Here is a 27,182-nt window from a genome sequence, read left to right on the forward strand (position 1 = left end):
AAAGACAAAAATACTTTATGGAGGAAAAGGGGGAAAATTTTAATTTGGGGGAAAATTTGATAAAAATAAATGAAAATGCAAACCTAACTCATTTTAAATGTGACTGGATTAGACAAATAAAACAACATAGAGTGACCAATTGGATGAGAAAATTAAATCTCACAGTCTGCCTCTTACAAGAAACACACAAACAAAAAACCCCGAGACATACATATACAGAATAAAGTTGAGGGGATGGAAAAAAATAACTGTGGATCAGGTGACCTCAAAAAAGCAAAAGTTGCATTCATGCTTTCACAGTAAAAATAAACATTACAACATTAAGATAAATAAACTAAATTATGCTGAAAAGAACCACAGAAAACAAAAGCAATATTAAACTTAAATGCTGCAAATGCCTCAACTTCTAAATTTATAAAGAAAAAATTAACTGAATGACAAGAAGACATAATAATGTATCCGGAGGTTTCAATGCCCTCTCAATTTTAGATAAGTCTAGCATTTGAAAAATAAATGAAAATACAGAGTGAACTAATTGCTGAAGAAGGTAGAGCCAGAAGAATTATAGAATTATGGGACTGCTGAGAGAATACACACTTCTTCGCACCGTGTCAAACTTTTACAAAAACTGGTTACCCATCAGGGTACAAAAATGTTGAAAACAGATGTAAAAATACAGGAATAGTAAATACATCCTCTACCGACCCTAACACAATAAAAAGAATAATCCTTTCAGGGGACACAAACCCAAATTAAGACTTAACAATAAAATTCTAAATAATGAGTGAGTCAAAGAACAAATCATAGAGACTATGAAAGGAAATAAGTAATACCAAAGAACATGTTAAAAGAGTCAATTACAAGAGAGTAGTAGGATTGTTTTGCTGAGATCAGATTCCATTTGACATTAATCAGAAGTTTTTTAATTTTCTTTCAGCAGCATGTGAGTAGAAGCAAAGGAGAAAAATGGCAGGAGCAAGGCAGGTTTGGGGCTTCAGAAGCAAGGGAACCAAGGATTCAAGAATAGAATTGAATTACTTCTAAAAATCAAAATTGGAAAGGGAGAAGAATGCAAATAGAACAGTGGTGATAGCCTGGTACAGTGCTGAGAGTTGGAGGGATTTGAGGTCACTTTGAGGGTCAAGAGCAGGATTAGAAGGAATGAATCATAGGGAGAGATGGAAATATAAAAGATTACGATGATATGATGGAAATCCAGAGTTACTGAACAAGAACATAAAACACTCATAAATAAAGCCAAAAAGTGGAGTAGGTAAGGAATTGAATAGAATGAGAAATGATGGTACGTGAGAGAACATAGTATAAAAATGTCCATTAGAATGAGAGGAAGGGGAAAAAAAAGAATGAGGGGAAGGAGTTGTAGTAAAAAGGAAAACTGAACCACACAGTGAAATAGTTGAGAATGGGGGAAAATATCCTGGCTGTTGGTAGATAACAGCTACCAGAATCTGAATTGGGTGATAAATAAATATTCAAATTTCAGCAAACCTCTGCTCTTCCCCCCACCCCCAAAAGCAACCATCCCCTGGGTTGCTTGGCACAAGGAGATTTCATATTAAGGGTTAAGAAAGATAAAGGCTGAAAAAAAGTCTCTTTTTTATAGTTATCCAGTGTATTTGTAAAAACACGATTTTGCCATTTACCAAAGCCCTGAGAGGCAGTGATTTGGTTTATTAATATTTCCCCTTTTATAGAAAAAAATACAGGTCCCTAGATCAAAAACAGTTTCCCAAATTTGTTGTACTTTTTTTTAACCTCCCCTGTATTTTGTAAGCTCATGTATTCTTGGAATACTTATTTTCTCATGATGAGGAACGAAAGACCTTTTTTTCCCGCTCAGATAAAATTGGCATTCCATGTCACATTTTGTAAAGCGAAGGGTTCTGGTTCATTCACATTTTACAGTACTATAGAGTAAACATTTATTAAGTGCCTGGGGTGCAGACCAATATGCTGTGCACTGGTGGAGATACAAAGTTCAAATAAGACATCATTCCTGTCCCAAGAGGACCTTGCAGCCTAGTAGGAAAATCAGATACTCACATATCTCTAACTTTTCCTGATAAATACATTAGAAGTTACAAAACAGCTGTGCGATGGGGGGAGGGGTGGAGTGGGGAGCTTCCTGGAAGAGAGAGCATTTGAGGTGATCTTTAAAAAATGGGTAAGATATCAGTAGCTGAGAGTAAGAGGGGACAGGGATAAATAAGTGAATAGTATGAGCTAAGACACGGACAGTGTACGAAGACATTAGTAAGTCTTGGGGCCACAGAGTCGTCTAGTTTGACTACAACATAAAGTGTGGCAGGCTGTAATATGGGATGAGACTGGAAAGGCTAATAGATTGCTTCAGATTGTAGAAAGGTTTGGATGCCTTGTGAAAGAGCTTGAACTTGACTTGAGTGGCAGTAGCACAGGTGTTACATGACCAAATCTGTTTTTAAAAGACTTCTGGAAGCAGTTTGCATGAATGAAAGAAAAGGCATTTATTAAGCACTTAATATGTGCCAACCAGTTCAGAACTTGCTGGTAGTTTATATTCAGTACTGGAACAGAATGAAACACTCATTGGTCATTTTATAGTTAAGACAAGGAGATTTACTTAGCTTTAGCAAGAGAACAGTATTCAACAAGCATATGCATTGAGAATACCTCCAATTTATTTCAGTTGAGTAAAGCTCCCTTGCCTAAGCTGCCTCTCATAGTTCCGCAAACATCAGAGATCTCCTGGAGCTCCTTCTAACTATTTTGTACTTAGGTGGCCAGGAAGTCATGTCAGTATCTTGAGCTCCTTGAGCCTGAGGGATGGTTGCACAATCTTTTACGGAAAAACTAGCCTAACTTGCTTGGGAGTAGGGTTTAAGACAGGGGTGGGGAACATGTGGCCTTCTAGGTTCTTAGGTGTGGCCTTTTGACTGAGTCCAAGCTTTACAGAACAAAACCTTTTGTTTAGGGGATTTGTTCTGTGAAGTTTGCATTCAGTCAGAGGGCTGCACTTGAGGACATAGAAGGCCACATGTGGCCTCAAGGCCACAGATTCCCCACCCTTGGTTTAGTATATTTCTCCTACAGTAACTTAGGATGTAAATAGAAAATCAAAACATTCCCTGCTTTCAGGGATTTTACTTTCTGCCTTGAGGAAATAATACATCAGAGGAAGGCACAGCAGGGCCGATGGCAAGACCCAGTGGTCTTATAGGTATAGTGGCAGGGCACATAATGAGAAAGGTGACAGAGAGAGTAAGACCTTTCAGGGACCCTATTGCAGTATAATCTGTAGGAATGATAACTAAGGCTTTTCTTGGGGTGATAGTAGTGAGACAAATTGTGAATCGTTGCAAAATTGAAATCATTAGAAGTTATTATTCAGTGTGAGAAGCGAAGAGTCAGATAACCCCAAACTCAGAGACAGGGCGAGTGAATGGTAGTGCCACAGACGACTCAGAAGAGGAAACAGTTTTAGAGCGATAGATAATTAACAAAGTTTGGGAAATGAGATATCCTGTAGACATTTGGAGATTCATGTCTGGTGTTCAGTATTAAGACTTGGATGTCAATGAGGATGTTTTTGCTATTGGCACAAGTGGTTAATGTGTATTTTATTAAATATTTATTAACTATGGTAAATTAAGAACTGTGTTGATACAACTATAGTGACCAAAAATAATTAGTCAGAAAGCATCTTCTAGACCTATCTCGTGCCAGACATTGAGCTGGGTGCTGGGCATACAAAGCCAGAGAATGAAATCTCTGTTCTTGAGGAACTTAAACATACCATGATGTTCCTGTTTCAGTAAAACTTGGGTACAAAAATGGTGGGGGATGGGGAGAACCTTGACCCAAATGGTTTTTTCCCCCTTTTATATTGACAGCCTTCACTTCCCTAAATGGAAGCAAAGAGACGAAATCTGCATAAAACATAAAATGATATTTAAAAGTTGTTTTTACTGTTCACACTATTGAGCTTTTTCTTTTCATAAAATGCTTTATATTAACATGGTTTTTGTAAATTAAAAATAACATCATTGTAATTTCTTTAAAAGATATCTTCTTACATAAAAGTCCTAGAAAAGAAATTAAATCTTACCTCTTGAAAAATTTATTTTAATGCTACTAATTTATTTTAATACGACTTTGATTTTCCTCTTCTTTCTCTCCTACAGAACCAAACTTAATAAGTGGTACTGCTCATAGTGTAAACAAGAGAGGTGTAAAGAGGCGAGACCTAGACATCGAGGAGCTTAGAGAGATCCTCTCTTCTCTCTTACCTTTTGTCCGAATCGAACATATTTTGCCCATGAACAGTGAAGTCCTGAGCGATGCAGTAAGTGGTTTTTCTTTTCCTTGATCCATTCATTGAAAAAAAAAATTAATCTCTTCAAGTGAATATAATTCTCTTATTCATCTGGGTTGTTGTATACGATGTTGTATAATCAGTTAAAATACAGTTTGAGTATGCTTTTCAAGAGTATACTTTATGTTGTACGTTAATGTATAGTAATAAATTAAGTATTATACATATATACATACTATACACAAAGGCTCAATTCAAGGAGAACTATCAGGGTCAGTTAAAAAAAATTAAGGAATTTTATTACATTTTCGGCTCCATTTGAAGACTTAAGTATAAGAAGACCTAAGTTTTCATCCTGATTGTAATTGACTCTTTGATCCTGAATGAGTCACTTCCTTTCCTGTACCTCAGTTTCCTTATCTGTAAGATGTAGGAGTTGACAAGAATCTAGTCCCAAGTTTTATAGAATAAACCCTTTTTTAAAGGGGATTTGTTCTGTGAAGTTTGGATTCAGTCAAAGGGCCCCACTTGAGGACCTACAAGTTCCCCACCCCTGGACTAGATGATTTCTGAGACGATCTCCGCTCAAAATCTATGAATACTAAAACCTTACCTAAACTGAAAAGTCATATCTAAATATCATTTTGTTGTTAAATTACTATGACTTCGACTACTACCACCACCAGTTTTGTATGGTGCTTTACAGCTTAGGAAAACACTTTCACATTTTGAAACAGATAAAAAATCATTATGCATATGTAGTACAAAGGATTTCATTTTCTTCTTCAGTCCAGTTTGGAGGGGGGGGATATGGAAAAGAAAGAAAATCAGTTTTTGTTTAAAAAAAATTAAATTAAACTAAAAGAAAGAAAACTTTCCAAAGGCCACTTAGTAAGGTTGGAGAAATAGGGAATTTGTTTGTTTAAATCATACTGAAGCCAACTAAAATGAAATTTCGGTTCAGAAACTTCTGATGGTCTAGTTCAGCAGGTTTGTTTGTTTTTCAGTTACAAAAACCAGTTCAATACTTTTAAAAAATTTTTTGTTTTCATTCATGGTTCAGTAAAAAATGATATTTATGTGTTAAGTTCTATTTGTTATTCTAGTTCATCTTTGCTTAGAGCTCACCTCTCTGATTTTAGAAGGACTTTGTTTCCTTCTTAATTGAAGAAAAATTCAAAGGTACCAGGAACTGTTTTCGGGTTGTTGTTTTTTTAAGCTGTATCCTTTGCCTGTAAGAAAATATTTTAAAATTGTAAGCATTTTATCTATGTGTCTGGATTTTGAATCGTTTCAATGGTTCAAAAATAGTTCATTCATATTGTATGTTTACAGTACCTATAATTTATCTAAGTCTCTAATCTTCTTTTTAAAAAGTTGAAGAGAAGCTTGATTAGTACTCCTCCATCAGATATGCTACCTACAGCTGAAGGTGGAAAGTCAAATGCATGGTTACGTCAAAAAAATGCTGGAATATATGTTCGACCAAGACTGTTCTCTCCTTATGTCGATGAAGCAAAGGTAAGGAAAATCTTTTTAGATGCTGGATTACTTAATTATAATTTGTAGAAACATTTAATTATAAAAAACTTTTTAAAAGTTTAGTCCGTTAGGCATTTATAATGCTTTGATTTATCAAAAACCCTTTTTTCTAACTATAACACTAATTGCTTTATAAATTGTTGTCTTTAAGACAATTACATTTTAAGGAGATTCTTTTTTCTTAGTCTTTCAAAGTGGGGGAAATATTCTGAAAGATTATTTCATTTTTCTTCCTTTTTGAAAAAATTGTACCTGTGTATACATTAGTATAGGGAACTCCCAATGAAGAACTTTGTCTACCAATACTTTCTGCTCCTTTATATGCAAGTTACAGACTTAAGAGTTGCCTGAGGCCCAAAACGGATAAGTTGCTGCCTGCGAATCACACAGTCACTATGAATCAGAGATAGCACTTGAACCTAGGTCTTTCTAATTCCGAGCCAGGCTCTCCCCATTCAGTGTGTTTTCCTTTGTTAAACTAAGAAAAAAAGTTTTCCATAAAAAGCAAGCCACCGGTCATTCCTTATTCCCCAAGTAAGTACCCTGAGCAGGAAAGAATTTCAGTTTAGTCAAATTAGTAGTTGTTACGGGCAGTACATAATAAAAAATGAAATGAAATACTGTAATGAGTAGAAAACATAGAATAAATTTACCTCCTCAAATAAGCCTTCTGACCCAGAGTAAGAAAGTGTAACCTTTTATTTGAAAGTACGTTTTCATGCCTTGATTAAAAACCGTTCTCAACACTCATTATCAGAGTTCTTAGTTAACATTATCAGAAGAGACTTAGAAGAGAATTTCCATTTGACAGATTACAGTTAGTATGATATATTGGAAAGCCTTCTGCATGTGGAGTCAAAGACCTTGGCGTCATGTACGGGCTCGGCCACCTCTCTGGGCCTGAGCTTCCTCACCTAGAAGATGAGGGGATTGGACTAGAGGACCTTGTATCTAGAAATCTGTGATCTCGTTGACTAGAGTCAAAGATAGTACTAATGATAGAGTTTAGGTTTGGTTGGGGGGAGGGGGGCTGGAGGCAATTGGGGTTAAGTGACAAGGTCACACAACCAGTTAGTGTCTGAGGATGGATTCGAACTCAGGTCCTCCTGATGCCAGGGCCAGGGTTCTATCCCCCGTGCCACCCAGCTGCCCCGTAGTTTAGCATTTTTAAGATAAATAAGGAAATCAAATTGTTCCGTCTGATTCATTGCAGAAAAGCCGGAGGTTCTTCTCTGGAGTCTGTTAAGGGACACTCCACCCCTCAAGAGGGATTCCTGTGCGGGGCTGAGGGCACGGCAGAGCGCAGATCTTTCTTGCAGTCCTTCTCGGTCTTAGAAGTAGTTTGTAAAGCAGTTAAATGCTGTCCTTGAGGGTCTTGGTATTATCCATGGGGTTCGGTAAAATAAAGGCCCCTAAAAATGAAGGCGACTGCTATAGGAACTTTTATTTTGTATTTTCACGGTTTTTATTTCAGTCCAAATGATGGGAGAATTCTGGGAAGATAGCAGAGTAGGTCAGAAAATTCCAGGCTCTCAACATTTTCCCCCACAAAGGAGGTGAAATAGCACCTAAGGGTGAATATGGAGCAGTAAAAATAAATAAGAGTGGAGGCAGAATGGGGGCCTCCTGGGACAATCGGAGAAAATCTGAAGGAAAGTCCCAGGATGAAGCTCGGTGCCTGTGAAGAGTAAACGCCTCCAGGCTAGGTCCTAGGTCACCAACATGGGGCAAGCCCTGGGGTTAGCTAACTGGGGAGGCTGTCCCAGGCCCCAGGACAGTGCGGGGAGTTGGCTGTCTGAGGGAACCTCTGCTGACAAGAACACCAGACTCAGCTGTGCTGCAGAGATGCTGCAGAAGCAGTGGGGCAGGGACCCTTCTGGCTGTGGCCGCTCACAGAAGGCTTGGGGTCTTGGTTCCAGTTCCAGGCCAGAGGGGAGAACTTTAAAGGAGGATCTGAGGCCAGAGGCACCACCCCTCATACCCCAGGCCTAGAGGTGATTATAAAAACTAAGCTACTACAAATTTAAAAATGGACATGTAATGAACTGTCAGATTTTCAGGACTTTGTTTAAAATAGAAAATTTGACATACAAGAGCCAAGAGAAATATAAGGTACACACCAAAGACTAAATACAAGGGATGCTCAGTAAGGACAGGGTGTTTACCTTTATGGATGTAAAATGTAAAACGTGTCTGAGATTGTTATTAGTAATTAGGTAGTTCGTAAGAAAGACTGGGTTAGACCTGAGTATTAGACTTCAAAAAGTAAAACTGCTTAGAAAGTAAAAGGAGTAATTATTTTATACAAATGAGGTATGAAAGGAAGAACCAACACAAAGGAATTAGATGGAGGAGGCAGACTGTTAGTTCTGGAAACCTACTTTCATCCAAGACTAGGGGTGATTGTAAAAATAAGCTACTACAAATAAAAAAAATGCACAGACAAAAGAGAAAGAATCATAGAGAGTTCATCTTCGAGGAGGATACTAAAGCAAAGAAACCTTTTTCTACCCCGAAGAATAAAGTCAAATGATCACCTGCTCAAAAAGAATTCATAGTAGAACTTTAAAAAGCCTTTAAAAGTCAGATGAGAGAGATTGAGGAAAAATGAAATAGAAAAAAAAAGAACAATCCAAGAAAAACAAAAAGATTTCAACCAGTTAGAAAAGGAAATCTAGAATCTTAAGGAAGAAAACAACTCCATGAAAATCAGAACTGGGCAAGAGGAAGCCAGTGATGTTATAAGAGATCGAGAAATAATAAAGTAATTAAACAAAATATAAAGAATGGAAAAATAGAAGAGATTATAAAACATCTCATAAGAAGAACAGCTGACCTGGAGGACAGATCAAGAAGAGAAAAATACGAGTAACCAGGGTACCTTGACAGCTATGATCAAAAAAAAGAATCTTGATAGGATAACATAAGAAATCATTGAAAAAAACTATCTGAAGCATTAGAACAAGAGGGGAGATTTGGACGCTATGCTATTTTTTCTTTGTCTGAGAGCATGATTGCTACCCCTGCCTTTTTTACTTAAGCTAAGACATGGTAGTTTCTGTTCTGGCCCTTTATTTTAACGCCGTATATATCTTTTATGCTTCTCTTAAGTCTTGTGTTTGAATATCAGATTTTCTGTACAGCTCTGGTCTTTTGATAGGAATGCTTGAAAATCTTCTTTTTCATTAAATGTCTATGTTTCCCCTATAAAATTATAGTTTTGCAGGGTAGATTATTCTTGGTTGTAATCCTAGGTCCTTTGCCTTTCTAACTGTCACTCGGTGGTATTTGAACGCTTTCTCTCTGGCTACTTCTAGATTCTAGATACTTCTAGATACTTTCTTCTAGATCTTGAAAATTCTATATTTTGTCTATAATGTTGCTTGGAATTTTCATTTGGGGATTTTTTTCAGGGGGTGGCTGGTGGATTTTTCAATTTCACCCTCCGGTTTAAAGTTTTCCTTTATAATTTTTTAACAAGATGATCGAAGAGAGTGTCTGCAGTACTTTTCTATCTTCTTAAGCTGCCTTGAGCCTTGAAAAAATAATTCACTGTGACTTTTTCCTCATTTTCTCAACTTGAATTCAGTCTGGCATGCTTTCTAGGTCATTATGGAAGAGCTAAGGCAAAAATATGACTATTTGGACTCTCGCTGCTGCTTTATGGCCTTTCCAAGCTCCAAATTTACAGTCACATGATTAATCCCATTTATTTATATCCTGTTCATTAATTTTATTTTATTCCTTCATCAGGCAGTATTCAGATTCTTAAGTTATAAGTCATGCTTGGGAAAAAATTAGAATTTAAAATTTTACGCTCTAAGACAATACAAAAGGGTTGTTTTCAGATGAAGGAAATTGAGGCTATTTCTCCTTTGAGGGAAGTTGGGAAACCATAAACTGGAAGCAAATTCTTTGCCCTTTTTTATGTAACTGAGGTAATTGGCTTCTAGGAAATGTGAGTTTTAAGTGGTAATAATGTTTTGACTAATTCTGATAAATTTTGAATGATCTGTTTCAGTCCGTGCTAGATGAAATGATGGTGGAACAAACAGACCTTGTTCGATTACGGATGGTTAGAATGTCCAATGTTCCTGACACGCTTTACATGGTAAACAATGCAGTGCCACAGTGTTGTCATATGATCAGTCACCAGCAAATAAGCAGTAACCAGTCCAGTCCTCCTTCAGTTGTAGCCAATGAAATTCCAGGTAAGGGCTATTTTCCTTCTATATCCTCATTGTTCTGTTCTGTCTTTCAACCAGTTTTAATTTTAGCATAAATTTTGTTAACCTTAATAAAATTGCCTACTCTTTAAATTCAAGGTGGCTGGACAGGGAGGGAAGACTGGGATGCAGGAGTGGGTTTTGGTGTTGGAATTGTGTCTTGGGTCTGCTAGTGTAGCCTTGCTGCTAGGAATATGGGAGGTAAGACAGGGAGAGGTGCTGAAGGAGGTCCTGGGTTTGGGGTTTGTTGTTTGTTTTACCTGCCTTGGAGAGGGCTTAAGTTGCTTGTGTCTTTAGCACATCATTTTGGTGTTTTGGAGAGGTTTAAGAAGTCATGGGTATTGGGGAATATGTATAATGGCCACCCTTCCTATTCTACCTCCTAGAACTACAGATTGCTCAGAAACCAGAAGTACAATTGTATTAATATTTCAGAATGTCAACCAAAAAAGTATATTCCCAGACATGTAAAATCTCCATACACTTGTAGATGTTCTGTTCAACTAACCATGGCAGCATATAGTTGTCTTCTTGGGATCACCCTTTAAAATTAGTTCTATTTTAGATTTTCTCAGTGGTTATTTATGGCTATGTCATTTATAAGTTTATCCAAACTTGTTTTGAACTCATTTATTTATTTATCTATCTATCTGTTTATTTGACACAATTAAGGAGCTGTTTTATTATACAAAATAATTGCACATGTTAAATGGCTAGAGAAGTAAATACACATAAAAATTTTATTTTTGACAACTGTAAGTGACAAAGCATAGTCGACTTCAAATATTATTTTTGAATGGAGAATTAATGTAAAATATATGTGCCACACTGTCTACCAATTTTCTTCTGTTTTCAGTTCCTCGTCTCCTTGTTATGAAAGAAATGGTCAAACGTCTGCAGGAACTACGTCACACTGAGCAAGTACAGAGAGCATATGCTCTAAACTGTGGAGAAGGTGCTACTGTCAGTTATGAGATTCAGATTAGAGTACTGCGAGAGTTTGGTCTTGCAGATGCTGCAGCAGAGCTTTTACAGGTAGGAAGCATAATTTAGATAATAAGTTTTAGGTATTTGGGCATCATTTTCAAATATTGATTAGTTTTCCTAGAAAACTTGTCATATGTTGAGACAGTAGCTGTCAGAGCTAACTGTAGCAAAGTTATCTCTAATATCTTTAAAGATAACAACTCTTCAACAATCAGTAACCTCCACTGAGTCTTCATTTTGGTATGGAGGTGTCCCTGAACTCTCAAGGCAGTGCCATTGAATGTCTAGCTTGCTGATAAGGCTTAAAATAACAATAATTTGCATTTCTATAACTTTGTAAGGTTTATTTACAAAGCACTTTAGAATATCACCTCACTTTACAACAACCCTGGAACATAGGTTGCTATTACTATCATCCCCATTTTATCTATGAGGAAACTGAGAAAGACTAGGATTAAGAAACTTCCCCAGGGTCACTCAGCTAGTAAGTATCTGAAGTTGGAATTTTTTTTTTTGAGGTGGGGAGGTGAGGCCATTGGGGCTAAGTGACTTGCCTAAGGTCACAGAGCTAGTAAGTGTTAAGTATCTGAGGCCGGATTTGAACTCAAGTGCTCCTGACTCCAGAACCAATGCTCTACGCAGTGCTCCTGGAATTTCTTAAAGTTTTTGAGTTCAAAATTCATTCCCTCCTTCCGTCCGTCCGTCCGTCCTTGAGACATGAAGCAGTCAGATGTAGGTTATACACATGCAGTTATGTAAAACATTTGCACACTAGTCATTTTGTACAAGAAGACACGAATAAAAGAAAAAAAATGAAAGAGTGAATAACAGCATGCCTCAGTCTGTTCACACGATATCAGGTCTTTCTCTGGGTGCGGATAGTGCGCTTCATCATTATTCCTTTGAGATTGTCTTGGATCATTGCATTGCTGAGAATAGCCAAGTCACTCACAGTTCTTCACCAGCAATACTGCTGTGACTGTGTACAATGTTCTCCTGGTTCTGTTTACTTCACTACGCATCAGTTTGTGTAAGTCTTTCCAGGTTTTTCTCAGATCATCCTGCTTGTCATTTATTATAGCATAATAATGTTCCATTACAATCATATGCCACAGCTTGTTCAGCCATTCCCCAATTGATGGGCAGCCCTTTGATTTTCAATTCTTAGCCACCACAAAAAAAGAGCCGCTATAAATATTTTTGTACAAATAGGTCCTTTTCCCTTATTTTTTTTTGGATGTCGTTGGGATATAGACCTAGCAGTCATATTGATGGATCAAAGAGTGCACATTTTTATAGCCCTTTGGGCATAGTTCCAAATTGCTCTCCAGCAAGGGTTGGATCAGTTCACAACTCCACCAACAGTGTATGTCCCAGTTGAAGTTGGATTTGAACTTGAGTCTTCCGACTACCGGTCCAGTACTCTAAGCCACCTAGCTGCCTAAACTGAGTGTGACAGACCCTGGGTCTATTATCCAAAAATCAGCTCAGATAAGGGTGGAGAGAGCCTTGTCACTGGAAGTTTGGCTGCCAGATGATGAATTTATTTTGCCACAGGAATTCATCAGTTCATTTCCTAACGTATAGAGGAATTGAGATTTTCTCCTTTGCAATGTCCACCCGTTACATTCTGCCCAGGGGTCAAGCAGAATAAGGTTAAATCTTCCAAATACTTGAAGATGCCCTTTCATTCTTTTCTTCTCAGGGTGAATATACCCAGTTACTTCAACTAGACCTTTCTGTATCTTTGTTACTTTCCTCTTACCCACTCTGCAGTTTATCATTATCCTTCCCAAAATTGAGCTCCCAGAACTGAGTGCCATATGACAAGTGTGATCTGACCAAAACAGAGGGCAGCAGAAGCCTTCCCTCCATGCTCTACACGCTGCATCTTTTTTATGTAGCCCAGGGTCTTCGTGTTCTTTTGGCTGCCACATCTCCGAATCGCCTTATAATATGGTAAATTCCCCAGCTCTTTTTCAGATGAACTAACAATGCCTCCCCTAGCTTATATTTATAAAAAAAAAAATATTTTTAGCCTAAGATTTTTATCTCTAAATATTTTTCATCTCATTAGATTCATGCCAACATCCTAATCTATGCCTTATGTACGTCACTGATAAAAATATTAAACCACGCAGATCCGTGCCCAGATTCCAGAAACTTTGTATTAGAGACCAAGTTAACACCAGACCATTAATGGCTCTTCAGCTCCGACTCCACCTGGTTTATTATTTATGTAGCGCCGCATCTCCACATCTTGTACACAAGGATGGCCTCGGAGGCTTGGACTTTTGTAAAACAGCAGTTACCTATCTCGTTAGCATTTCTCTGGTCTATCAGTCCACCGACACTGTCAAAAAAGAAAATTAGGTCAGTCTAGCCTGACCTAGTCTCGATGAAGCTCTGCCCCCTCTCTCTGATCTCTATAAGCCTGCAGGTTGTACACTGCACAGTCTCCTTTTTGAAAGATTGGAGCACCCTTTCAGTCCCGTGAGCCTTTCTTCCTTTGGGAGGCCTTTGACAGTCCCTCAGCCATCACATCTGCTGGCCCTTTCAGAATACGGGTTCTGGCAGCTCAAACCGCTGCATCCTCCATTACCGTCTTCCCACTTTTCTTGAGTTTCAAATCCCTTTAAACTCTTTTTGCTCTGTCATGTCCAATATCAAGATCAACCGTCTTGGTAAAGGAAATAAGTGTTGGCTAGTTGTTGTGTCATTTTATTGTGGTTCTGTGTACCTAAAGCAGCCCTCCTCCTGTCCATCTCAGCAGCTGTCCTGTCCCTCTCTGACCCTTCCCCCAGTGCCATGCTTTTTGTTGTCCTTTGTTCCCCTTCTCGTAGTCCATTCTGAGTTTCAGCATTCTTGACCCTGTCCGTAATGTCCTTAATGTTACACTTTGGCATTCATCCTTGCTCCTGTCTTCTGTCTGTGTTTTTCGTATGGCACCTACTTCATGCCAGGCACTATACTAAACATTTTTCACATATTATCTCATTTGGTCCTCACGACAACTCTGGTAGGATTGTCTTGTTATTATCCCAGTTTTTCAGTTGAGGAAACACAGCTAGTAAGTATGTAAGTCATATTTGAAGTCAGGTCTTCCTGACTCCAGGCTTTTTAAGAATTGAAGTTGGTCAGTGATTTCCTGTGCATCCATATTATTAGTCTCCTCTCCTTTTCCCTTCCCTTCACTTCTGTCTTCAGAGCTTTTCATTGTCCCAAGATGATTTTCCTCTATAAAATTTCAGTCCATGGGGTCCTACCTCTTATTTCTCTGAACCATTTGAAAACTGATCTCCAAAACTCTAGGGAACCAGCTAACTGACTGCTACTGAACTCTCTTCTGACAAATTCTAAGGAGTGAACGCGTTCCTAGTGGTTCCTGTCGTGTCTGCTTTAGAAGCAAACTCTTCCTCATTATTGAGAATCAGATCTAGAACAGCGGTACTCCTCATGGGTGCCTCCAACACATGAGGAATGAAATTATTATTAAGGCAAAGTGTCCTACCCAGAGCCCCCTCATTAGAACTGAAGGACAATTATGTTTGATTTATTTTCCCAGTCTGCGTTCTGGTAGCTAAATTGTTGATTTTCTCTGTCATTGAATTATGAGACTCTAGAACCTAAATCCTTAAAAGGTAAAACAGGTTTGCCCCGATATGATCAAAAAAAATCTTTTTTCCTCCCAAAACTCCTCAATTATTTTGAGGGTCTGTGCTTCATCTTAAATGCACTCTTATGGTTTCCTGTTCATTTAATGGCATCGTCTGTTACTGTTTGTGAAACTTTAAATAAAAGTAGTGCACTGGAAATTTGGAAAACATGTTCTGAAGAGAAACATTCCAGTACTTTATCAAAATGTTCAAGAAATTGGTAAAGAATGCCATATTTGTGCTTTTTTTGTGTCTTTCTGAAGTACATTTGTCAGAGTGTCTCAGTTTTGTACTTTTCTTTTACTGTGACCTTTTGTTGTTGTAGTTTTGTTATCTTTGCAGAACTTATGTTGGGATGTAAATTGTTTGTTTTCGAATGAGTGAGCATTCTCATACATTGTGTCTTGCAGCAACAACAAAAATAGCAGGCTTGTTTTCCAGGATATTCAGTCTAGTTGACCTTGGGGAGGGTGTGTGTGTGTGTGTGTGTGTGTGTGTGCGCGCGCGCGCTGCACAATGCCCCTTTATTCTCCTTTTATTGATACTTTTTCTTAGGGTTTTGACCTAGAAAATCATGCTTTCTTTTGTTTTACTTGTTTTTCATTCTTTTTATTTATGATAATTTTGTGCTTTTTGGTTTGTGTGTGAGTACCTAGTAAATGTTGAGTTTGTTTTATTTTGTAATTTGATATAGAAGACTTTTCCAAAGCTAGTAATTACCAGAAATTTTTTAGCTTTTTTTTTTTTTTCCCCATTCATAGAATCCTCACAAGTTCTTTCCTGATGAACGCTTTGGGGATGAAAGTCCACTCTTGACCGTGAAACAGTCTGGGCGATGTCGAGTTAACAGTACTCCCACTGCAGAAACCATGTTTACAGATCTAGACACTTTTGTGGCCTTCCATCCGCCCTTGCCTCCTCCTCCGCCCCCCTATCATCCTCCTGCTACTCCACTTCACAGCCAGTTCAAAGTTGGTTGGAAACAAAGAGCTCCCAGTCAACATCCTTCACGTTCTTTTTCTTATCCTTGCCACCATTCCCTGTTTCACACGAGAACAGCTCCCAAAGCTGTCCCTCCTCCAGTCTACATACCTGGCGTCAAAGCAGAACCACCAGACTGCACTAACACCACGGGATCCGGGAGACAAACAGTGGCTGCACCTGCAACAGTGATGGCAGCTGAGAAACAAGTGGTGAGTCGGTGTTAAGTAACTTCTGAAATGAATAGGCTTAAAGAATTCCCAAAGTCCTCTCTGGGCCCTGAAGGCCATCACTGGTGCCTGGAAATGCTACTGTTAGGGAGGGAGTGGATAAAGAAGGGAGAAAATCAGACACATTTAGTTAGACGAGGGTCACTAGTTTCCTGCCCCTATTTAAAGGAAAACAACAGCTTTGCAGCTGCTCTAGAAGGAACAAAAATGAATGTTAGGACCTGCATATTCTTTTGTAATAATCTGTTCCTATACACTTGAAAATTTTTTGTTTCCTTAGTTTGAATCTGTTATCCTGTGCTTATACTTCAGAGGGATGTGATTTCAGATAATGTAGGATGATGCCCTGTATGTATTTGATTCTTTGTCCAGCTCTTCTTTCTAACGCATCTAAGTCCCTAGGCGTGCTATTTCATCAGCAAGGTCAGTTTGCTTTGCAAACTTAAAGTAATTGAAGCTGTTAGATAATGTTTTGAGAGAAATGAGACCTTTTTTGATTTGTACTATAATTGTCTGATTGGTGTTATTTTAGGTCATACCATGAGGAAAACTTTTCTAAATATTACCCCTTTCCTGTCACACTGTCAGTAAAACTGAATTCCAAGAGGTGGTTACAAAGGTAGTTGACAGAGAACCACATTATAATTTGGCTCATCATTACGTTTATGAATTTAATTAGAACATGATTTTCTGCCCCACAAAAGAAAAGTACTACGGAAAAAAAGAAAATGTAATGTTAGATTTTAAGACGTGTATCAGTCTTCTCTCCAGTTCTAAACCTATACAAGTATTCCACTATATCGCTTATTCTAAGCCAGCGCTTCTTAAACTGGGGGCCCTAATCTGAGCCAAGCTTCCTGTTTCATAAATAAATGAATTGCAATTCAGAGAGCATAAATGACTTGTCCAACATCACATAATATTTAGCACAGCTGTCTTTTTCCTCTTTCCTGCAGTGTACTCAGCCTACGCTCAACGAGCTGATGCCAGATATTGCCATGGGCGTGTCAACGATATCGCTCAAGGACAGGAGGCTGCCTGAACTTGCTGTTGACACAGAATTAAGCCAGCCAGTGTCCGAGGTAGGACCAGGGCCTCCCCAACACATACCATGTATCCAGCAGAGGCACACGAACGCTTCTCGAAAGAAACACACACTAGAGCGAAAAACGGATGTTAGAGAAAATCAGCAAGAATACCCGGATTTCTATGATTTCTCAAATGCTGCTTGCAGACCTTCTACTCCAGCTCCCACCAGGCATACCCCTTCACCTCCACAAGGTGTATATTTTGGTCCAGATTTATATAGCCACAATAAGGCATCACCAAGTGGCATAAAGTTAGCATGTCCACCTAACCAGAAATCCCCTAAAAAGCAAGAAGAAACCAGGAGGGAATATATGCTTTCTCAGGATGGGCATCAGCAGAGACAAAAGAATGAGCCAGTACACCTTGATGTTGTAGAACAACCACCCCAACGGTTGGATTTGGCGTTATCTGCCCAGGAAAATGCTAGTAACGGTCCAGCTCATGTCAGGGGACGGACAAAAATGGAAACTGATTTGACCTATGGGCTTACTTCTAATAGAACTTCACTCTCTGCATGCAGCTCTGAAACTCCAGAAGAGAGGTCCAGGAGGAGACTGGCAGATGGTGAGTCTTTGGAACACGGAGTCCAGAGAAACACAGAGTTGGAAAGGGAAGACTCAGTAAGCCGAGGAAGGAGGTCTCCAAGCAAACCAGATTTCTTATACAAAAAGTCTGCCCTCTAAAAGTAACCTCCCAGTGGTCTGTGCCTGAGATGTGGAACATCCCGTTTTATGACACAACCGGACAACTTTTCAGACAAGTTTCTTAAAGCCAGCAGATAACTCAGTTTCACTTTATTTTGCTCAAATTTTTGTATATACAGTGTTGATTAAACATAGCATGCTATGAGGGTTTGTTTGTTTTTTTAAATGCTGCATCTGGTTTTATTTTGTGTTTTGAGCGGTTGTGTTGAAGAAGCCTTTTTAAGAGAAACCAAGCTGGCACTTTTTTAAAAACAAATTGTTTTTTTGCACCTGTACATTTATTTTACCCGTATTAATTTTTGTATCACCATGTTAAACTTTATCGCCACATTTAAAGGACTGTATTTTCATATTTTTTTTTGCATTTTACCTTTCACCTACCAATTTCCATGTGCAATGGGTTGCACACTGAAATGTATTTTCTTATGAAATAGTTATAATGTGTTTATTTTTTAATTATAGGAATTCCAAAGAACAGCACATCAAAATGCTCCTCTCTTTTTAGTACTAGTTTTAGTTCAGAAATCTGCCTGGTCAGTCTCTGCTAAAAGAATCTATTGTCATCCTTTTAAAATAAGTCGTGGGAGCTAGTATCTCTAGCTATTGTCCACCAGGGATCCTGAAGTTTTCTGATTTAGTGATGAATGCTGAAGAAAAAAGCTTTCCTTGCCCAATCTAAAACCATTAATGTATTTACAGTGTCAACTCTTAAGTTGGAATAGCTGTAAATTCAAGTAACAGATGAGAATTTCACTAAATAGGGTCTTAAAGTCCTTCTAATCTTGAAACATTGAAGATGTCAGATGAATATGAGACACCGCTAAATAGATTTCTGATTCTGAGAGCAAATTCTTCAGCTGAGAGGGGTGAGATGACTGCTTACTGCCTTCAGTGGTCTTGCTGCCTATTGGGGAACAAATAAAAGGGCTTCAGTCTTAAGGATGTCATTTGATGTTTGTAAGCATATGTATACTTTTAAATGTTTTTAACGTATGTCTAATGAATTTCGATGTCATGTGAAGGAAGTTGTGTGTTGCATAATGCTTTAAATCACCAAAAAAAGAAAAAAAAGTTATACACTATACATGTCCTACTTGAACTCCTCTTGGGATGCTGGCTTGGGCATTTACCAAGCTGTTGCAGCACATAGGATATTTTAAGATCCTTTCCCTAGGAAGAGCAGTACATGAGCTAAGGACTGTTTTTTTCCCCAACCTTCCATGTAAATATACTGGTGTTTTAATTTTTTTTAATCAATTCTTCAACATTATTTGTGTCCGTTTTGTATTTCACACACACATATCCAACAGTAGTACTTGGATAAATAAAAGAGGCTTCCTGAATATTCCATCATATATTAATATGTTACACATATGAATCCACTCATTGACATTCACTCTTAAACTATGCAGGGCTAGGGAGCCTTTACAAGCTACCATGTAAATGACTTACATGCACTTTTAAGTACATACATTTTTATTGGGTGACAACAGCTCTGATTTTTTCCTGATTAACTGTAGTTCTTCCTGCAGATTTTTCCTACTATACCCTGTGGATGTACACTCAGGAATATCTCTTGACATTTTTTTAATGGTAACAATAGATAGTCACAAAGACGGGAACATGTGCTTATTATTATACCCAGATAAAAACGCTGCCAAGTTGTTTTGCTGTCTATGTCTAGTTAACTGCTCCTATTAAATTTTGGTTTAGGTCATGTTGTAGATTTCATTTGAGAGGTCCGAGGGTAAACACTAACCTGTTCATAAGATAGACCTACTCATTGCCTTAAAGGCTTTTTTTTTTTTAAGATAGAGAATTATAACAATTCATTGTCTTAAGGGTCTAAACCATGTAGTAGACGATATAATCTATTAGAGGCCAGACAAGAAGTCTGACTTTAATCAAAAAACAGGAGTTAATGATTCCAGTCTATTCTCTAGTGTTTATTCATATATATTAACATTGATCAGTTGGATACGGTGATAAGTTGCTGCTCTGGATCAGACCAGAGTTGTTCTGGTAATGCAAATGAGAGTTCCATTTCCCTGATTTTTTTTTAATCTTTCTTGTCTCCATTCAGATTAGGAATTATTTTGGCTGGTACTATTGAAATCTGCACATTCACTTTTAATAAAAATTAATAAAATTTCCTTCCATAGCACCCCAATTATTTTTAAATGACCACTGCTCATAATTCGATTTGCTTTCAAAATCTACATTTTCAGCTGGGAATTAGTTTGAATAACTGACTAAAATATTCATATGGGGAAAAACCGCTTTAGTGTATGGTACTATAGTCTGATATAACATGCAGAAGGATACTTGTCTGTGATGCATGTGTCTCATTAGATTAATTATCAGTTATCTTGCTGTATTTTATGATAGGTAATTGGTAGAGTAAATTGAATAGCTGTGTGCCAATGGCTTTTGAACACATCTATTAAATCTTTGTATGCTGTGATAAGATAAATGAGATTACTGCAGAAGGTTGCTTTTGAAAAAGTGTATACTTAAGAGTCACAAACAGTGGAATTTTATATGATAAAAAAAAGCATTTAAAAATAACCAAATCACAAAAATACCAGATCTCCATAAGACAATCGGCTGCTCAGACAATCTCCATTTTCAGTACTGAGGGCGTGTTAAGGAGTGAGTAGACAGCCAGTGTTGCTTTCATTCGTGGAAGAAGAAAAGATACCACTTTACTGGAAGTGCTGTTATTACTTGTTTCCTTCTTAGTTTTATAGTTTTATTAAACAATCATTGGGGGGGGTATGGTGGCATAAAAAATGTTTGTGGAGCTTGATATTTTTAAACCCTTGGCATAATGTAGTCTTCACACTATGCCCATTAGCTTACCCCAGGTAAATCTTGGGCATAAACTCTTGAAACACTTCATTTATCACTTGGACATTAAGGGCTTTGCTAGGAGCTCTTTGTAATTAAGTCCTTTTGTAGAAATTATGTATGAAACTTTGCCAGACTCTTGTAATTCATGTAGTATGAGCTTTTCCCCAAGTTTTTGTTCACTTTTTATTATAGCGATCTTTTATGGGATTTTCTTTTTGTTTATTGGAGAGGCTTTTCACTGAAGTTGAGTGGGCTCAGTATTCATATTAACTGGAGACAGTGTAATGGGGGGAAAAAAGACCAGTATCCATCTACAGAAACTTAGATTAGTAAACCTCTTAATACCTCAGTCTCTAAAGGCAAAGAATTCAGTTTCCTCAATAACTATTCTTTATTAAACTTAATTGGTTTCATTAGAGAAGAAATTTAAGCTCTCCTGTTTTGGGGGACAGGAAGAGAAATGTGCTTTTCCTGAAGCATTTATGAGATGGTTTAGGAATTCTAAGATTTCCATCTAAGACTGAATTCAAAGGGTGAACTAACATCTTTTCTTTTTCTATTATTTTAAATCAAAGTAGCGTGATGGGTGCTAATTCCCCTTCTGCGTGGTTTACTGTGTGTGCTAATTATGTTAAAACCTCATCACAAATAAGCTTACTACACCCTGCTTAAAAGTGTTTTTCTTATTTTGTTAATGCCCTAAGAATAACTTTTTTCTGAAATTGTAACTGTCTATCTCTTCAGTCCCATAGAGTACAAGTTATTTCGTACTTACTGCATTGGCGAGCCTTTACTTGATTTTCCCCTTTGTCTGTCCCCTCCATTCCCCCCCCCAATCCTGTCATTTGTTCCATAGTCTGAACATTAAGATGCTGTGGTTCTTGTTTATAAAAAGGATACTTACAAGTACTCTGTTTGTCTTGAAAACTTCTGAAAGTAATTGCTTGTCTTTGTGTGGTTCTTTTTAAGAGATTAGACGTGATGTGGAAACATCGTTTGTGTGGCTGTTCATGACCGTGTATGTTTTAAAATGTGCAGGTAGTGGGAAAACCTGCCCATGGATATGGGGTACCTGAAAGGTCAAGAAGGTGACGCTCCAGTTGGCGTATAGTAATCCACCTGTGTTCTGAGAGGTGGCGTCTTCTACAATACTGCATTTCTTGGTGTTGTGCTGTTACTGGTATAAAGTCAAGTGCCTTCCATGTTAAAGGCTCAGAAAATTTTCTTAAACCGATTTCATGTCCTATGCAAGTGTTTTCTACAACCTGCATAACCAGTACTTTGTAAGACTTGTTTACGCTTCAATTGTATATAGTGTTTTTTAAAAATCTACATATCTATATATATATATAGTATTTTTATTTAGGTACCTCCAAACTTGAATTCCAGTCTGTGTGATGCATTGTAAAACAATACATTTCTCTTTTTGAGTACCATTACAGTTGTACAAAGGTTTTCACTGGTTCTATTTTTCTACTGTTACTGAAAAGCATGTAACACTGACTTTATCCTACATATAGTTGGCATTTCAAATAAATGGATTGTATAGAAATTACTGAGTTGGATAATCTGTTTGAGTAGTTAACCCGAGGTGTACCACACTACAATAGGTAAAACATTTCAGTCTTTGGAGATGGTTAGTTTGCCCTTCTCTGGGTTCGGGATTGCAGCAAGCATATTAGTGTGGGTTATCTTATGTCATTGTGCTGTTGGCATTCGAGTATAAAATTCATTCTGCCCATTATGAAAACATTTCTGAGATTGATAAAGTATTTACTACGTGTCAGAGACTGTGCTAACCACTGGAGATACAAATACAAATGTGAAGCGCTCCCTTCCCCCAAAGATTGAATAGCTCAGAGACAGCATAGGGTACCAGGGTATTTTTCTCTGCACGTCAGCTTCTATCCTCAGACTTCAGTGTTCATGTTAATGTATCACGGGCCTCCTAGTTCATTAACCTCAGCAGCCATTAAGCTACCCTACCCAAGCAACCCTTAACCCTTCGTTCTCACCGTTACCTCCACAAATCCTCAGCACTGAAATTCCCTCCTCTCTAATCATAATCTTCCAGTCTCTCCAGCCCCCTCACTTCTGCCAACCCAATAACTCCTCCTCTGTGTGAACTACAGCACCTGGAAACTGAGGCTATACAGCCAGTCAATGTCTGAGGTCTGATTTGTGCTCACATCTTCCTTTGCCAGGCCCAGTGCTTTCCTATACAACCTACGGTAGAGGAGGCAGAATCCAGGAAGACATGGTAGTGTCAGATGTTGCAGAGAAGTAAAAAGAGATCAGGACTGAGAAAAGATTTTTGGATTCGACAAGAGATGATGGATGATTTTGGAGAGGCCAGATTCAGCAGCATGAGTGATGAAATCAGAAGCCCAGATTGCGAGGGATTGCGAAGTGAGAAGAGAGGAAGTGAAGGCGTCAGTGCACTCAGCTTTTTTTTCTTAGTGTTTTTTTTTTATTTGATTCTTTTTTTCCTCCTTCCAACCTCTCTCATTGAAAAATACTAAAAACAGAATACAGAAGTACAAAACCCTGGTAATGAATATTGCATAGTTAAGGAAAACAAGTTATGTGTATTGGCCATCTCCCAAAAATATAGTAGCTTTTTTCAAGGAGTTAACATGTACGTACATGCATGTGCACACGCAAATACTTTTGTTGATAATCTCATTTTTAGTTCATGCTCGATCGTTGTGGTCAAAAAAATCCATTAGTTTTCTGGGATAGCTACTCAGCCTCAGACAAAAGACAAATCTATTTCAGGCTCAGCCCTTCCAGTATAAGGCCTATCAAAGATTTATGTAAGAGCTGGACTTTATTCTAGTTCATAGGATCATGGGACTAGAGATTTAGAGCTGGAAGGAATCCTGAAAGTCACTAAATTCAGTTCATTTACAGCTGAGGAAACTGGAGCCCAGAAAATTGAAATGACTTACCCAGGGTCACACAACTAGTAAGTGATTGTTTCAGGATCCAGTTCACGGTATTAATGATTGTTCTTCCGTGCTACAGACATTAGTTTGCCTTGAGAAAAGTAACGAAGAGACAGGGACAAGGAAGAAAAAAGAAAGGGAAAGACGAGTGGAGAGGATGCTGGGGGCGGCTGGCTTGTGTTCCTTAGATGATGCATTCTTTGTGTAAAACAGCTGGTTACTGGGGTTCGAGGCTAGGCTTCTCTGCTGGTCCCATTTGGCGTTTTCCTGACAAAGATACTGGAGCGGTTTGCCGTTTCCTTCTCCAGCTCATTTTACAGATGAGGAAACTGAGGAAAACATGGCTAAGTGACTTGCCCAGGGTCATACAGCTAGTAAATGTCTGAGGCCAGATTTGAATTCATGAACATGGGTCTTCCTGACTCCAAGCTGGCACTCTATCCACTGCACAACCCAGCTGCCCCTTTAGCTTCTCACTGCCTACTAATTAGAGGCAGCTTCTGCCTACCAAGCAAATAGGGTTTCCTGCCTCTTGTTTACCAAGCCAATAGAAAAAACCTTTATAAAGGACTGTGAATAGAGGGGAAGTGTATTTCCAGACAAAGGAACTAGCCCCCCTCACTGGCTGTGGGTCATTTTGTCTTCCCCAAAATGACTCTCCTGTTCATTTGATGGAAACTGGCTGGCAGTATATGACCCATTTGGGATCCCAGAAGTCTGCACACTCTGACTGTAAAGAGCCCAAAGATCCGTGTTTCTCCTCTTCTTTGCTAACATTTAAATTCTTTTATCTTCCCCTTTGGGACATGAATCAAAGAAACACAATGCCATAGCTGAGATAGACCTTAAGCAACCATGTTGTTGTGCGGTCATTTCAGTCGTGTCTGATTCTTCGTGACCCTATTTGGGGTTTTCTTAGCAAAGATACCACAGTAGTTTGCCATTTCCTTCCCTACCTCATCTTGCAGATGACAAAACTGAGGCGAACAGGGTTAAGTGATTTGCCCAGTGTCACACAGCTAGTCAAGTGTCTGAAGCCAGATTTGAACTCATAAAAATGAGTTGACTCCACACCTGGTTCCGTATCCACTGTGCCACCCAGCTGCTAAATATCACATAAACATGCATAAATCGATCATGTAAACATTTGACAGGAGAAAAGGGAGGTCCAAAAAGAAGTGACTAGTGACAGTTATTTTGTGTAATAATCTTATGGTGGTGAGGGGAAGTTAGCTGGTTGAGATTAAGCTATTACCCTCAAGTATGGTGCAGACTTAGACCTTAATTTTACTAGGCAGTCAGACTAGATCTCAAACTCAGAGTTGTTGACACTCAAAGTCACTTTACATCACACCAGAAATGTTGGTGTCTCTCATATATGCTCTCTTCTCCACTCATACAGCCACCACACTGATGTTCGAAGCCCTCCATAACCTGCCCCTAAAAACACACACCTTCTTAACACCTTATACCTCCCTCAGCTCAAACGCTTCTATCCAGTGACACTGGCTTTCTTGCTGTTCCTTGAACGTGACATTCTATCTCTCAACTTGGGCATTTTCTCTAATTATTCTTAAAAATTATAAAATAACATTTTGTGGTTCTTAAGGAATTCCAATCACCATAGCCCAATTTAATTAAATTTAGCTTGACAAATATTTATTAAGCACTTATCATATGCAACATGTGTAAATACACCAACACATACTTCTATGGACCTGTAAAGACATCAGGTAGGATACCGAAGTCAAATAGAAACAGGGGCCATTAAAATCAGATACTAGGATCCTTGCTGGCAGTATGTTGACTTGGAAAACCACATATTAACATTGTCTATGTCTTATTGTATTTTTATTTATTTTGTTAAATACTTTCCAGTCACTTTTTGATCTGGTTCAGTCAGGAGTTCTGGGGACAGCAATGTCGCCAGCATGTTCCATACCTCTGAATCAGGGCACTCCCTCTAAGTGGTTCAGATCACCGCCTGCCGTCCTGAGCAATCGTTGCCAGTACTTCACCATCAGCAACCTCTGAGGTATCCACTTGGCCTGCTCAGCACATGGTCCCTTGATTTTGTCAAACAGCCAGACCGTCTTTCATAGTCTCTAAAGAACTGAAGCTGGAGATCACTCAAAGTGCAGTGGAGAGGCAGAGGTGGGTTCACAAGGGATTATAGCCTAACCCTAAGACAAAGAAAAATGATATCAAAGATATATAGGCAGTAGCTAACTGGTTCAGTTGACAGACACTGGGCCTGGAGTCAAGAAGACCCGAGTTCAAATCGCCTCAGATACTTTACATTTCTGTAGCCCTGTGACCCTAGGCGAGTCACTTACCCTCTCTCTGCCTCAGTTTTCTCAACTGTAGAATAGGGATAATAACAACGTCTACTGCCCAGGATAGGATAATATGTGCAAAGTGCCTAGTACAGTTTTTGCGCCTGGCCCACAGTAAGTACTTAAATGCATGTTCCCCCCCCCCCTCCCATATATGGATAAACAAACAAAAACATTATTTAAGCTCATACTGCATGAGAAACACTGCACTAAGCCATGAGAATACAGATGGAAAAGCTCTCAAGGAGCTCATATTTCCAATAGGAACAGACAATATATGTGGGACTGTACTGTGACAAGTAAACCTCAGCAAAGGGACGCTGAGGCACATAATCTCCAGGCGATACAACAGTTTATTGACAGGGTGCAAGCCCAATAAGAAAGGGGTCCATGGCTCGCCTCTGGTTAATCCAAAACACACACCCCAAGCAGGACAGGTCTCCTTTTAGTGTTTCTGGGGAGTACAGAACAGGGCAGGGCAGGAAATGATACCATTCGTTATGGGGCTGGTGACGTCATGGGATTGAGGACAACATGTCTGGTTACATAGCTGAGGCATGACAGACTGTGATTGGCTATAAGTTGGGAATGAAGGGCTAACAACAACACCCTCCTCCTGCAGTAACTAAGAAAGGTCCATTGTTTGAGTCCAACTCAGGCCAGACTTTTTTGGATAGCAAACCAGATAAACTTGAAGGTTGACTTGGTGGTGTAAAGACCAAACTCCTCGATGCCCCCCCTCGTCCCTCAAGGACAGCAGATTTCTGTGAGTAACAGGAGAACTGGATTTCTAAACCTAACTCATTATGGGTCAGCTGAATTTCTGCACTAAGTTCGAAGAAAAAGAGCCATGCTTGAAGCAGTTACAGGACAAAATCAGTTAACTGTAAATAGGATCAATAAAAAGTGACAGAGAATCAATTTAATCTTCTTAGTATGAGAGTACCAAATAACGGGACCAAGACAGCACAAATATCACTGGGAAATACAAACATAATGGAACACTCTGGAAGATTGTTCCCACTTTTGTGAGAATTAGGAGGACAGATGTGCCCGGGTGGTTGTATCTTTGTTCTCTTACCTTCAAGAACTTTCTTTACCAGAATTATATCTCTACTATATATCAGATATTTAAGGTCTAGGAGTACAGTACTTTTTTCAAAGGAGAGGGATTCAGGATAAAAGCTACTTCCCCGGTTGCTGGTAGCAGGGAGGGGAATAAATTCTGTACCAGACCTAAAGGGGTAATAGCTTAATCTAAACCAGAATAACTCCACCCCCCCCCCCCATCAATCAACATTTGTTAAACACCTGC

The 27,182-nt window shown here is 38.7% G+C and overlaps 1 protein-coding gene across 2 annotated transcripts in view; it reads left to right on the top strand.

The window, feature by feature from the left end:
• The window catches only part of BTBD7 (BTB domain containing 7), a 75,387-nt gene extending 53,249 nt beyond the window's left edge, over positions 1-22,138 (top strand). For both annotated transcript variants that reach the window (XM_036734685.1, XM_036734684.1), the window contains 6 exons: positions 4,185-4,345; positions 5,693-5,836; positions 9,879-10,068; positions 10,940-11,118; positions 15,488-15,919; positions 16,894-22,138. In XM_036734685.1, the coding sequence (XP_036590580.1) occupies positions 4,185-4,345; positions 5,693-5,836; positions 9,879-10,068; positions 10,940-11,118; positions 15,488-15,919; positions 16,894-17,709 (1,922 nt within the window). In that variant the 3' untranslated portion in view covers positions 17,710-22,138. The remainder of the gene's footprint in view (positions 1-4,184; positions 4,346-5,692; positions 5,837-9,878; positions 10,069-10,939; positions 11,119-15,487; positions 15,920-16,893) is intronic.
• The last annotated feature ends 5,044 nt before the right edge of the window (positions 22,139-27,182 follow it).

The sequence above is a fragment of the Trichosurus vulpecula genome, chromosome 8 (genome assembly GCF_011100635.1).
Source record: "Trichosurus vulpecula isolate mTriVul1 chromosome 8, mTriVul1.pri, whole genome shotgun sequence".
Classification (NCBI taxonomy): domain Eukaryota; kingdom Metazoa; phylum Chordata; class Mammalia; order Diprotodontia; family Phalangeridae; genus Trichosurus; species Trichosurus vulpecula.